At 41.6% G+C, this 14457-nt stretch overlaps 1 protein-coding gene across 1 annotated transcript in view; it reads left to right on the top strand.

Annotated features, from left to right (window-relative positions):
• Positions 1 to 1218: 1218 nt before the first annotated feature.
• tmem106c (transmembrane protein 106C) overlaps positions 1219 to 14457 on the top strand; it is a 56551-nt gene continuing 43312 nt past the window's right edge. The window contains exon 1 of the mRNA XM_059956079.1: positions 1219 to 1534. Within this exon, the coding sequence (XP_059812062.1) occupies positions 1336 to 1534 (199 nt within the window). The 5' untranslated portion in view covers positions 1219 to 1335. The remainder of the gene's footprint in view (positions 1535 to 14457) is intronic.

The raw sequence follows: 14457 nt of genomic DNA on the forward strand, positions 1-14457 counted from the left end.
AACAATCAATGAATCCTTTAGTATACAATCATGCACCTTAAACCCTGTCTTCTGTACTTCCTACAAAGCATCTTCATATATATCCATTTCCACCCAAACATGCCGCACTTCCACAGCTTTCTTATATACTGGACACTCTGCATAAGCTGAGCTATGTTCTCCACAGTTGCTACAATTTAACAGAACTCCTTCTCCACAATTGCTATAATCATGTTCTCCACCATATCTACCGCACTTTTACCCCTACACACAACTGCTACACAGCTAAATTTGTTGCATTGACAACATCTCAGATGGGATGACACACAACTTATATAAACCGAATTAACCCTATTCAGCAACTTTTCCATCAAGTTTAATCAATGTTGACAGGCTACCTGTTCTTACTGAACCATAAACCCCTTTAAAATGTTTAGCATTCATAACTTTTCCCCAGGCTAAATTACTTTGAATTTGGGCCATGGAGACATCGAAAGCAGAGTTTCCCAATCTTTTTTATGCCACGGACCAAATTCCATTAGGCAAGGGATCCGTGGATCCTAGGTCGGGAATTCCTGATCTACAGGCACTTCAGAGATTACTTACCAAAACCACTGTCGTTCATGTAATTCCTTGGTGTTATTTTCCTTCCTTCCATCCACTGCTTTTAACCCCAAAGCTTCCTCACATTGCTTACTATCTCTGCAAAATACTATTTTAACGATTTTGCGCCCACAATATTTCCTAATCCTCCACCCCCCCCCCAAATTCTTAGTCTAATTGAATTGATATCAGAAACAGGTCCACATTCAAAATTGAACAAAACCTTCAACCCTTCTTTTAAAAAACCCTTCCTACTGCCTTCATCATTGAATGATAAACTACTACGTGCCTCAATCGGCCACTTATTTTTCCGTTTCTCAGAAACCAGCCATTCGCCTTCCTCATATAACTATCATCCAATACCACCTCCCTTCTTGCTTGAGAGCAGCTCAGTCCTTTGGCCCAACCCCAATTTGATTCAATGTGATCTCTACCCAACGAAAATCCCAAGCTTTCTTAAGTACTGTACTCTATCCCGCTATGTACGGTACTGCCAACATCGCCGCCCAGCCTCAATGATATGCGCCAACTGCGGCGAGACGATCAAATTTAACCACGGTGTCTCAAAACAGAAAGAGAGCAGGTGCGTATGCTTACGTTGCCGACTGTGATGTCACTACGGTCAAGACGGATACGCGCGCAGTTTGCCCTGTCAGGGGATAGTGAGGGAAAGCCGGGCGTGGGTCGGGTGCGGTTTGCGTGGGCGCGCGGCATAAAGAAGGCGCGCGCAAGGAACGGCCTGGGTGCGTAGTAATGGGTTTGCAGATGTCAGTGCGAGCTGGGAGAAGTAGTCTGCGGAAAGAACGGACTCTGAATGGTGATGCTGGTGAAGATTTACTGGGAGACAGCGATGACCGGCAGGAGGATATAGCGCGTTTTCCTTACGTCGAGTTCACCGGCAAGGATAGTGTCACCTGTCCGACGTGCCAGGGCACTGGCCGCATCCCTAAAGGTAAATGGAGGAGGAGATGAAGGGGGGGGGGGGGGGTGGTTGTGGAAACGAGCTTTCCGTTCGTCGTGCGTGAACGGTCGTTCGCGCCTGCTACACTTTTCGGGGTTTTCTAAACCCGAGCTGTATCCGTTCTCGGAGTTTGTTTACAGCGCGTCTTCTTCAAAGCATCTGTTGTGCAACTTTGCCACAATATGTCTGATGTCGTAGCGTCCATTGTAACTGCGGGAGGGCGAGTAAACGCTGCGGATAATGTTATACGGAGTGTTGTAGTTGGCTTTTAAGCTCTGGAAATCCTGTTTAAGTTTGACATTTGTTTAATGTTGCAGGCTCTTAATTGTTGTATGCAATTGTTGTGACTTGAGAATTTAATGGAAGAGGCAGATCAAAAGTCGGTGTATCGCTATTATTTCTTTACTTGAGATATTTAATCAGCCGATCGGGTGCGAAATTGTAAGTGAATAGTGTGGTTAATTCCCAATATCGAAGGAAAAAAAAAGCACAACTTGTTTATGCATTTTTAATGCAGTGAAATGTCCTAAGATGTACAGATAATTTCACCACAGTTGGGGATTTCAGAAAGAAATGCTGTAGAAGTATTTCATATAAAAATAAATGAACAATTTCTTGAATCCCCGAAGTTCATTTTGGTTTATTTGATGATAGTCTCTGGAAGTCAGTTTTATTTCTGGAGTGAAAACCTGGACCTGAAAACTTAACCTTTCAATGTGGTTGTAATTTTTGGCTCTTCTGTACTATTTCAGAATCAGGTTTATTATCACTGGCATGTGATGTGAAATTGCCATTATTCATAAAGCAACCTGTTTGGCCCGTTCACTTTACACGTTGTTGTGATTTGCTGACCAGCTTAACTGTTACTGGGAGGAAAATGGAATGTTTTTTAAGTGTGCCAGTTGAACATTTTACTCTTGGCCTAGTCAAGTTTGCATAGTTCTTCTTTGTTATCATGTAGCTTTACCTCACACTTATCTACTGGTTTTCCTTTATCAAATCTTTTACACCATTGCATTGTGCCTAGAGATAATCTTGACTTTATGAAAGTCCACTTTTTGCAGTGCCCTATTCCTTGGTTAATTTAAGTGGCAGGAACTTGACCAAAACAGTTAGCTCATCAATTAACACGCCTAGGGATACCAGTAAACTTTCTGAGACTTCAAAATCACTAATCCTGAAGAAAATACTTCAATAATGGTAATACATTTTTTAGTAACTATGACCACTACCTTCAGAAGAACACCTTTTATTGCTTGTACATAATTCTGTTACCAGAAGAGCTGCTTGCACATTCAACCTGCTGACCTGGGTCAACAATTTAGTGTTCTTGCTGGCATTTCTGCAACTGGAAGTTTGAGCTGCAAATGGCTGACTTCTGGGTGACTGGAAGTACAGTTTTGCTGCTTACTATTTTCAGGGGCATTCATTAAATGCTAATAGAGTGGAAGCAATAGTACCAAAAAAACACAAGAAAATACTCTATACAAACAGCAGATTTTTTTTATGGGTGGCAGAAACTAAGTGTGATACATGATATTTTCCCAAGTATAAGTGTAGGGGGGAAACTGCTATGGAAGTGGTCTGAAAATGGGGTGTTTGTTGAAGCAGGAAGGTTGATGTTGGATTTGAATGTGAGCATGTGAGGGTTCATCGTCAAGAATGGCAGCTTAAGCGGTTGTACCAGACGGTGGAAGGGGCGACTCCAGACATGAAGGCCAGAGGTTTGCCCGTCAGTGTCACCAAAATGAGGGAATGCCTGACTGAGGAACTGTCCTGCTCTGCTTAGGAAATAGTGCGAGAATCGAGAAGGCAGGAGACAGGAGAAGGCCGAGAGAAATATATCAGGAAGAGACCGGGAGTTTCCCAAAGACAGTCCTCACCTCCTTCAGAAGAGCTTAGCTAAGGTTTAGCTAACTTTAAAAATGTTGAGAAGCTAAATGAAAGCAAAAGTATACGGTGATATACCTATCTCGAGAGATACTTATTATAATGTGGATTTTATATTACTTAGTTGTTATTCTTTATTCGCTCACTTACTCCTTTTTCCCCCACCAAGATATGAGAGGGAGAGAGAGGGGGAGAGGGAGATTTTTTTTTCTGTGTAATGGATTTGTTCACTGACTTTTATGAATACTGCATTGGGGGCCCTCAACTCACAAGTAGGAAGGGGTTATCCCCCACAGCTAGACATTTCCTCTAGCTCAACGCAGGGTCATCTACTAGTGATCTCAGCCTTGGAATCACATGTTTGTTGCCATTTTTGTTATCTGTTTTTTTGTTCGTATTTGTTCAGGGAGTAGATAGATTAAGTTTTATTCTAATTTCAATGGTACATTGGCAGATAAATACAGATGGCTAAGGACAAGGTAAAATTCATTTCTTTTAATGTCAATGGGCTATTAAATCCAAACAAACGTAAGAGAATCTTATCCAATTTGGAGCAATTTGATTCATACTGGGGAAAAATGGTTTAACTAAATGCCTCATAGGCATGACTTTATTCTCACAAATCAATGCATCTGTTGTAAAAACAAAAGATCACTCCCTACTTGTACATAGTTCTTCCCTTTTGCTTGTTTTTTCTCTCCACTCTTTTCTATAAGTGTGTACTTCAGATAAATACTTTGTGGAGATTTGTGATATAATTATATGTACAATGTCTGAAACACATCTTATGGAAATGTGTGTTTGATGATGAACTTTAATAAAAAAAAATAAATTACAAAAAAAAAGAATGTGAGCAAACTGTTCTTGAACCTGGTCCTTATCCAAAGTATTCTTGCACTCAGTTATTTCAAATAGGCATTTGCACCATATTGGCATTACTTGAGTTAATGTGCCCAACAGGGCTCGATTACCTTGATCTTAAAGCAGGATGGTTGCAGTAGGCGATTTGTCACATTAATCCATTGTGTGGTTTCTGGCCTGTCAGTCACATCCAGCCTGTGAGATTGGTGCAGGTCTACCCAGGGAACCTCTGGCATTGATGGGCTGCATTAATTACTCTACTGTTCTGAGTTTGTAATAATGCTAGATGACAAAGATTTTGCTTCCTGAGTACTTTTGAGTATATCTTGTGGATTTTTTTAAGATGGATTTTCATATCAGCAGAAAATTTCCCTTTCATATACCATTTTTAAAAATCTCCTATATTTGTTATTTCAATTCCTAATTCAAGTCAATTAAAATGTTGTCTACAATGTTAGCTAAGAAGTTTCCTATGTTGTCCAGGCATGCTTTGGAAGGGTGGATGATGCATTGCAGGATAGGTTTTGCATGTATATCAGTTTGTGGTCATCTTGATGTGCATGCCGTATATGCATGGCATATTGTGTGTACTCATTATAATATTCTCAGCAGTATTTGTGATGGTCAGATGTCTTCCCAATGTTGCAATAGCTGCGATACTTTGTTATATTTGTGGTCACAAAGACCGAGCATGACTCTTGGTAAGAAAGAATATGAGCACTACTTTGGGTGTAAAATTGGTGACCAAGGCAAAGCCTGGGCTGCTCGCGTTTGTTGCGCAACATGCACTGTTGATCTTGGCGCTTGGCTCAGAGGCACTCTTAAGACTATGTCATTTGCTGTCCCGATGATATGGTGAGAGCAGAAGGACCATGTGACAGACTGCTGCTTCTGTCTGACCAGTATGTTTGGTTTCTGATTTTTAAAAAAAACAAGAATATCAATCTCCCTTCAGCCATGAGATCTGTGCTGTATGATGATAGTCTACCAGTACCAAAACCACCAGAGACACGGAGTCCAGAGGAGGCAGACTAAAATGCCATGATGCATGAGCCAAGAATGGAAAACTATACTGATAGATTTTGAACCCTCTGTGTCATGTGGACATCATCAGATAAGTCTGAGCTAGTCAGACTGGGTTTGCTAAAAGCAAAAGCAGTATTATTGGGTTGAAGAATACAAGGATGGAATCTGCTGTCACAAGGCACAGAGATTTCTGCAAAGGATTTCGATCATGAGACATCAGTTTCCCAAAATAGCTGATGCCAAGATTAAGGAAGGCATTTTTGTTGGTCCACAAATCAGACAGGTCATTAATGACAGGCAATTTGAAGAACTTCTAGTGGGACTGGAGAAAATCGCATGGAAGGCATTTGAGGATGTTAAGTTTTCTTGGCAACTGTAGAGCACTAAACTGTGGAGCTTATTTGACTACATGCTTAAAGCATACAAAGCCATGAAGTGCAACATGTCACTAAAGGTTCATTTTCTGTACTTCCATTTAGAATTCTTCCCCGCAAATCTTGGCATTGCCAGTGACCAATATGGTGAAATGGTTCACCAGGATGTTGTGATCATGGAGAAGTGGTATCGTGGCAACTGGAATCCATCAATGCTAGCTGATTATTGTTAGCCACTTAAGTGAGAAGCCTCAGATACTGAGTACGAACAAAAATCATCAACAAAACATTTTCAGCTTGAACTATTGCAAAGCATCAGCACCGTTTTGTAATTGTATCCAAAAAGTTTCTCCACGTTCCTGCATGATACAAGTAGTCTGAAATTGTATTTGTGTTCAGCTTCAAGCAGTCTGTCCTGAACAAAAAAAAAATTCAGGAAGCAACACTTTTGGGGAGGGGGTGGGGGGGGGCGGAATCTGCTGTTCAGTGTATAGATGCACATCAGATCTTCTAAATAACTAGACCTGTCAACTGCCAGTTTGCAGTCATGGCACTCAATGCTGGTAGAAAGTATTTAAGACAGTTTAAGTAGCCTTTCCTTTTGTCTCCAGACTTTATTTAAAAGAGACACTCTAGGGGACATGCATTGTGAATGTGCAACCTTCATTACAGTGGGGGATCATAGAAACTTTGGCTGTAATGAAGCCAGTTGAATTGAGCTGGTGCTATTTGTGCTGTGGTGGGTTGGGGGGGGGGGAGGAGCCAATGTTTTATTTTACTATGTATGTCAATCAATAAAGTTTTAATTCCCACTTGCTTGTCTGCAATTAAGTATTTTAATAGGTGTGCATGTAATTCAAGGAAGTTCCAGTTTGGTTTTCTGTGACTTGGCAGCTTTCCTTCCCACCCCCCCCCCTTAATTTGTGCTATTATTTGTTTGTTTCAGTGTACCTGTTTGAAGGCCTGCAGTACCCTGCACAATGACAAATGTGTGGGTATGTATATGCTGGTGAAAGCTGTCTTTTTGAAGAGGATACAAGACCAGGGGAAACCCTGTTATAACATATTTTTTTTAAAAAAATCGACCCCTTTGTGAACTTCCTTCCCAACCCCACGCCTATTTCTACCAAAAGAAACCCAGTTCTAAAACAACGGTTTTGTTCACCTCCCATTCTTTATGCACAGTCAGTGAGACCAGTTTTATCATCTTTCTTGACTAATGCACTGCCTGCATTGGTAGATAACAGCTGCTAGGGTCTATGGAAGCTGTGATATTAGCTAACTATTTTGGAAATGGAGCAGTACATGATAAGTCCTCAATCTGTCTACAAGTAGACAAGTATGAGGGTGTGAAGCAGTACAGTATATGGGGATAGTTACAAAAGGTTCAAGTATTGCAATGTCCCAACTGTTTCCTGATCTGATGTAGCAGTTCCCATTATAAAACTTCTCAATGCACCCACCTAGAAGAGTATAATTGGTGGTGCACTTGACTTCACATTTAAACCACAATTACAATGACCTTGGTGAAACCCTTAAAATGATCAAAAGGAAAAAGTTGAGGTTACTGCAAAATATTTACTATTGAATATCAGTTAAAGTGCTGGCACTTTAAGGTCATGGATCCTAATTATCTAGCCTCCACTACCCCCTTGTGCTAAATACCCATTTAAGTTAAGATAATGAGAAGGAATAGATTGAAGGAAGGAATTATCTTGGGGAGAACATTGGTGTAATTTTTTGATCTCTGGGATGCATTTATTCCCTCACTTGCAAACATCTTGCTTCAGCAAATTTGAACTTGGTCATGCATGGGAGAACTCCCAGGTCAGGTGGCATCTATGGAAAAATAATCAACTTGTCAGCGATGATGTTAAGTTAGCAAATAAACTTGGGAGAATTTACTTTGTCAAAAGACCTTGGGTTAAAGTGGTAGAACTGTAGTATTGCTGCTTCAGCTACCCAGGTTCAATCTTGACCTCTGTGTGGTATTTCCTTGTTCTTGCTATTACCACATTGGTTTCCTCTAGGGATTTGGGATTCTTCCATTGCCAAAGGTGAATTAGTAGGTTGGTTGGGAATTTAGGGAGAATAAAAATAGGACTAGTGTAAAGGGTTTCTGATGATCAGTGTAGATATGTGCTTTCATCATCAGAGCTGGCTTGATGGTATATCTTCAATGCATAGAAAGTGGAGTACAAAACCAGAAGTAAGTCACTTGGCACTTCCTTCAAGATTGCTTAATATCACTTCCAGAACACAAGTGTAGAGAGAACAAACTTGTTTTTGTTCTGAATCTGATGGAGCACAGAAATACATAAGCTATGTGTTTATGTGTGCATTGTATGTACATTTAAGTGATGTTGGTACATAAGGTGACTCTGACAGGAAATGATAATGGTGGTGTGGAGGAGTAGATAAGCAACCTTCTACTTGGGGAAAGTAACTCTTTTTTGAGTCAGTTCGTCCTGATGTGGATACTATGGTGCCTCCTCCCCAATAGGAGTGGGAGAACAGGTTATGTGGGAATCTTTCTGTTGTTGCTGGCCTTTTTCCAGCACCTTTCTGTATGTACTGCATGTAACTATTGTCTCGTCTCACTCTTGTTTAACGTTCTTTTAGTCCCTTATCTTATTCAGGGTTTCTCTAGGTTCTGAGTTTTGATGTTGTATTGATAACTTTTAATAGTTATATTCTCTTTTAAAGGCTTTTCCTAAGATTTTTAAAAGGTTAAAGACTTGAATCATACCTTTTGAAGATTCAAATAGTGATTATAACAAAAAAAAAATTCCTATTTCTTGTTTTGCTTATCTTTGATACTAACTCAGCACTTTGGTTTGTTTTTCTGCATATTTGTACTCCACCTTAACAGATGGCTGCATTCTGGTCATGTGGTATTGTGGATTTTCTAGTGGGTTACTGTGTTTAACGGCTCTTATTATCATATGTTCAGCTGCACATGCCTGGAGTAGCTGAATGTGAGATGCTGCTTCTTGTCTTGTCTGTTTTTAATTTTAAAAGCAACTGCTTTCTTCCCCTCAAATGAAGTGCTTCTCCACTTCCTCTGCTGTATGACGTGGGTACAATACTGCAACAGGGAGGAGCTATCTTCTGGGACAGAACACACTGAGGCCAGATATTATCTGTGAATCTGAACCCTTGTTACTTCAGAGTTTCAATAAGGAAGAAATAATAGCTTAAATGATAAGTTCACAGCAATAGTAATTTAAAGATTCGGATTAGTTTATTGCTGTGCATCCATGTTGAATTGAAATTCTTCGCACAAAATAGTACTGTATATATTGTATACATGTAATAATGGTGCAAAAATGCTATTGACAGCTATACTTGGTTATTGCATTATTAAGAGTTTGGAAATGTGATAGAATCACTGAGAGGGGGATGTGAAGGTGTTGATTGGTCCAGAAGTCTGGCAGTGGAGAAGAAACTTGAGTCTGAATGTCTGGGCTTTCAAGCTCCTGACTTCTCACAAAAAACAGTAAAGGGAATGGCTAAGTGACACAAATAATTAACCATAAGATTTGGGCCAAGACCCTTCGTCAGGACTAACTGAAAGGAAAGCTAGTAAGAGATTTGAAAGTAGTGGGGGGAGGGGGAAATGCAAAATGATAGGAGAAGACCAGAGGGGTGGGATGAAGCTGAGAGCCGGAATGGTGATTGGCAAAAGTGGTAGAGCTAGAGAAGGGAAAGGATCATGGGACAGGAGGCCTAGGGAGAAAGGAAGGGGGAGGGGAGCACCAGAGGGAGATGGAGAACAGGCAGGGTGATGGTCAGTGAGAGAAAAAAAGGGGGGAACTAAATATATCAGGGATGGGGTAAGAAGGGGACGGGGGGCATTAACGGAAGTTAGAGAAGTCAATGTTCATGCCATCAGGTTGGAGGCTACCCAGCCGGTATATAAGGTGTTGTTCCTCCAACCTGAGTGTGGCTTCATCTTGACAGTAGAGGAGGCCATGGATAGACATATCAGAATGGGAATGGGATGTGGAATTAAAATGTGTGGCCACTGGGAGATCCTGCTTTCTCTGGCGGACCGAGCGTAGGTGTTCAGCGAAACGGTCTCCCAGTCTGCGTTGGGTCTCACCAATATATAAAAGGCTACACACCAGGAGCACCGGACGCAGTATACCGCACCAGCCGACTTGCAGGTGAAGTGTCGCCTCATCTGGAAGGACTGTCTAGGGCCCTGGATGGTAGTGAGGGAGGAAGTGTACGGGCAGGTGTAGCACTTGTTCTGCTTGCAAGGATAAGTGCCAGGAGGGAGATGGGGGGGGGGGGGGGAAACGAATGTACAAGGGAGCGATCCCTGCAGAAAGGGGGGGGGGGGGGAGAAGATGTGCTTGGTTGTGGGGTCCCATTGGAAGTGGTGGAAATTACCAATTGATTCCAACATCTTCTAAACCACTGAAGTTGGGCTAACTAGTCTAATTTCCTTTATGCTGCTTCCTTCCTTCCTTTTGAGTGGAGTGACATTTATAATTTTCCAGTCCTCTGGCACCATGCCAGAGTCCAATGATTTTTGAAAGATCATTACTAATGCCTCTATAATCTCTACTGTTGCCCCTTTCAGAACCCTAGGGTGCACTTCATCTGATCCAGGTGACTTATACCCTTGGATCTTCTAGCTTTTTGAGTACCTCCTCCCTTTGTGATAGTAGCTGTACTCAGTCCTCTTCCCTCGCACTCTTCAACATCTGGCACACTGCTAGTGTCTTCCACAGTGAAGATTGATGCAAAATGCACATTTAGTTCATCTGCCATCTCCTTGTCCCTGTTATTTTCTAGCCTCATTTTCTAGCAGTCCTACATCTACTCTCATCTTTCATTTTTCTACATAATTGGAAAAACACCTTGGTATTGTTTGCTAGCTTGCTTTCAGATTTCATTTTTACCATTCTAATGATTATTTTAGGTGCTCTCTGTAGGTTTTTAAAAGTTTCCCAATCCTTTATCTTCCTGCTACTTTTTGTGTTGTATGCCCTCTTTGCTTTTACATTAGCTTTGACTTCCCTAGCCACGGTTGTTCTATTTTGCCGTTTGAGTATTTCTTTGTTTTTGCAATACATCTATCCTGCACCTTCCTCCATTTTCCCCCAGAAACTCTCCCCATTGCTGCTCTACTGTCATCCCTACCAGCATCTCCTTCCAATTTACTTTGGCCAACTCCTCTCTCATACCACTATAATTTCCTTTTGCTCCACTGAAATACTGCTATGTCAGACTTTACTTTCTCCCTATCAAATTTAAGGTTGAACTCTATCATATTATATTCACTGCCCCCCTATGGGTTCTTGCCATAAACTCACTAATCGCCTCCGGTTCATTACATAACACAGTCCAGTATAGCTGATTCCCAGATGGGCTCAACAACAAGCTGCTTTTTTTTTTAAAAAAAAGCAATGAGATCCATTACCAACCCAAGTTTCCCAATTGACCTGCATGTTAAACTCTCCCATGACTATTATAACATTGCCCTTTTGACTCTCCTTTTCTATTTCCTGTTGTAATCTGTGGTACACATCCCAGCTACTGTTGAGAGGCCTGTATATAACTGCCATCAGGGTCCTTTTGCCCTTGCAGTTTCTTAACTCAACCCACAAGGACTTAATGCCTTCTGATCCTATGTCACATCTTTCTGCTGATGCCATTCTTTACCACTAGAGCAACACCTCCCCCTCACCCCACCTACCTTCTTATCCCTCTGATACAGTATGTAACCTTGGACATTTGGCTCCCAGCTACAACCATCCTTCAGCCACAATTCAGTGATGGCCGCAACATCATCTCTAGTAGTGCAACAAGACCATCCGCCTTATTTCTTCTACTCCATGCATTGAGATATAACACGGAGTACTGTATTTGCTACCCTTTTTGCTTTTGCATCCTCAATGCACTGATTGCTGCAATTTTGTCCTACCTGACTGTCCTTCCTGACAGGCTGATTGCATGCTATCTTTGTGTTTTTAAAAAAAAAACATCCGTCCTATCCTGAGTCCCATCACTCGGTTCCCATCACCCTTGCCAAATTAGTTTAAAACCTCCCACCAGCTCTAACAAACCTGCCTACGAGAATATTGGTCCCCCTAGGGTTCAGATGCAACCCGTGACTTTTGTACAGGTCATGCCTCCCCCAGAAGAAATCCCAATGATCCAAGAGCCTGAAGTCCTGCCCCCTGCACCAGCTTCTCAGCCATGCATTAATCTGCCAAATCACCCTGTTTCTACCCTCACTAGCACATGGCAAATTACTATCTTGGAGGTCCTGGTTCTCAGCTTTTTGCCTAGCTCTCTCTTTTCAGGGCCGCCTTTGCTTTTCCTTCCTATGACATTGGTACATGTATACCAGACATCTGGCTACTCTCTCTCCCCCTCCAAAATGCTGTGGACATGATCAAAGATGTCCCTGATCTAGGAGGCTGCATACCATTTGGGTGTCCTTTTCGCATTCACAGAATCTCCTGTCTGTTCCTCGATTATGTCAATGATTTAGATGAGGGCATTGAAAACTATATCAGCAAGTTTGCTGACGATACTAAACTGGGTGGCAGTGTGACATGCGAAGAGGACGTTAGGAGAATACAGGGAGACTTGGATAGGCTGAGTGAGTGGGCAGATACTTGGCAGATGTCATTCAATGTGAATAAATGTGAAGTTATCCACTTTGGAAGCTGGAACAAGAGGGCAGAGTATTGTCTGAACGGTATCGAGTTAGGTAAGGGAGAAATGCAAAGAGACCTAGGAGTCCTAGTTCACCAGTCAATGAAGGTGAATGAGCAAGTGCAACAGGCAGTGAAGAGGGCAAATGGAATGTTGGCCTTTGTTACAAGGGGAATTGAATACAAGAGCAAGGATGTTCTTTTGCATTTGTACAGGGCCCTGGTGAGACCACACCTGGAATATTGTGTACAGTTTTGGTCTCCAGGTTTAAGGAAGGACATTCTGGCAATTGAGGAAGTGCAGCGTAGATTCACTAGGTTGATTCCTGGGATGGCAGGGCTGTCTTACGCAGAGAGATTGGAGAGATTGGGCTTGTACACGCTGGAATTGAGGAGATTGAGAGGGGATCTGATTGAAACGTTTAAGATAATTAAAGGATTTGATAGGATTGAGGCAGGAAATATGTTCCAGATGTTAGGAGAGTCCAGTACCAGAGGGCATGGATTGAGAATAAGAGGTCAGTTATTTAAAACATAGCTGAGGAAGAGCTTCTTCTCCCAGAGAGTTGTGGAGGTGTGGAATGCACTGCCTCGGAAGACGGTGGAGGCCAATTCTCTGGATGCTTTCAAGAAGGAGCTGGATAGATATCTGATGGATAGGGGAATCAAGGGATATGGGGACAAGGCAGGGACTGGGTATTGATAGTGAATGATCAGCCATGATCTCAGAATGGCGGTGCAGACTCGAGGGGCTGAATGGTCTACTTCTGCACCTATTGTCTATTGTCTATTATTGAGTCCCCTATCACTACTGCTCCCCTCTTCTCCCTCTTTCCCTTCTGCAACATGGATCCATGCACAGTGCCAGAAACCCGGTCTCCATATTACAAAATGAAGCACCTCGTAAATATGACCTGTATATGTGACAAATAAAACTAACACCCAATAAACTGGGTTTGACACATGGTGTCCAAATGTATTTGGCTTGGAGAATCAGTGGTCACATGAGAATGGGAGGCAGAAGTGCAGTAATGTCTATTCAGGGGAAGTTGCTAGAAACTTATGTAAATTGGTAACTTAGTCATGAGATGGGCATCAGTAGCATTGTTTTACTTGGAGCAAATTGTCTTTTGCGGTAGTAAGGAACGTCTTGGTGTTGAGAGGAAACACAATGTGCAGCTGCTTGAAAATGAGGATCAGACTTTAAAAATTTTAACCATCATGTGTTGAATATGGATTAACTGGGATAGGAAATGGGGAAAAGATCCAGGAGTGCATTGGACTAGTCCAGTTGATATCAAAGGTGCAAAGGTTTTGGCAGTAAGGGAGACATTGCAGAAATTGACTGCAGTCATGATGGCATGAAAATGAAAGAAGAAACTTGTTTTTGTTTTTGCTTTACAAAACAGTATGCTATGGAGATGGGAGAAAATGCAGGATTACCTGTGTATATTATTAAACATCAGCAGACCAGGGTAAGTTGTTTGACTATAAATTTTATTGGGTGGACCAATACTTCAAGGTGTGATAATAAAAACTGTCAGAGCTATTCCTGTGGCAGGAGAGCCCAACTTTTTTTTGAAGGCATTTGCTATTTAAGGACTGGAATATTAATTGGTTAAGGATCAAAGATAACAGCATCAGTATTTCCAATTACTTGTCTAAAGAGAAATTTTTTAAATCTTGCTATAAATAGGGACAATGTTTCCCCATGTGCACGTGAAATTGACACGTGAGCAGTGGTCAATTGATTAAAGGCAACTGGTTTCCTTCTCCAACTGTTTATTTTATTATGACTTGTTCAGAGATCCTGCATGGAATAGGCTCTTTCAATGGCACCACCCAGTACACCCTACCCCCACAACTTTAATTTAACCCTTTACAATACAATAGTCTGGTTAGTTGGTTTTGCTACTTATTGTATTGTAAGTTATTCAGTTCACTTGATTTAAATGACATTTTTTTGCTGGGAGGAAGAGAGCAGAGTCAAAGGCTGTATATTGACTGACAGCTTGGTATGGAAACACCAATGCCCTTGAATGGAAAATCTTACAAAAAGTAGTGGATACAGCCCAGTACTTCGTGG

This window comes from Hypanus sabinus, chromosome X1 (assembly GCF_030144855.1).
Source record: "Hypanus sabinus isolate sHypSab1 chromosome X1, sHypSab1.hap1, whole genome shotgun sequence".
In the NCBI taxonomy this organism is placed as follows: domain Eukaryota; kingdom Metazoa; phylum Chordata; class Chondrichthyes; order Myliobatiformes; family Dasyatidae; genus Hypanus; species Hypanus sabinus.